Below are 337 nucleotides of genomic sequence, written 5' to 3' on the forward strand. Positions count from 1 at the left end.
TTATATTTACCTTCATCCTCTCAAATGTTAGCTTCATGCCTTCCACCATCTGGTCATCTGTGACGGTGAATACCTTCGAATCCGCGCAGTCGCAGATGATTGGAAAAGTCAGCTCCCCAATCTACGGCAGGAAATGTTAATGAAATAGTTCACTGTTCTTCTATTTCTGTTCCAGCTTTTTCATGTGGAATTCCAGAGATGCCTTAACCTTAAGAAATTTTAAAATTAGCTTTCTCCTTATAAAGGGGAACATAAAATGAAGGCCTATGAAAATAATCCAAATATACATACAGTATTATAAGGTCATCTCCATACAGATATGTTCATTGTTCAAAGC

At 37.1% G+C, this 337-nt stretch overlaps 1 protein-coding gene across 1 annotated transcript in view; it reads right to left on the reverse strand.

Moving 5' to 3' along the window:
- The window catches only part of LOC119591367 (probable serine racemase), a gene marked incomplete in the record, with an annotated part of 15061 nt that overhangs the window by 1646 nt on the left and 13078 nt on the right, over positions 1–337 (reverse strand). The window contains 1 exon segment of the mRNA XM_037940107.1: positions 11–121. Within this exon segment, the coding sequence (XP_037796035.1) occupies positions 11–121 (111 nt within the window).

Source organism: Penaeus monodon, chromosome 28 (assembly GCF_015228065.2).
Source record: "Penaeus monodon isolate SGIC_2016 chromosome 28, NSTDA_Pmon_1, whole genome shotgun sequence".
NCBI lineage: Eukaryota > Metazoa > Arthropoda > Malacostraca > Decapoda > Penaeidae > Penaeus > Penaeus monodon.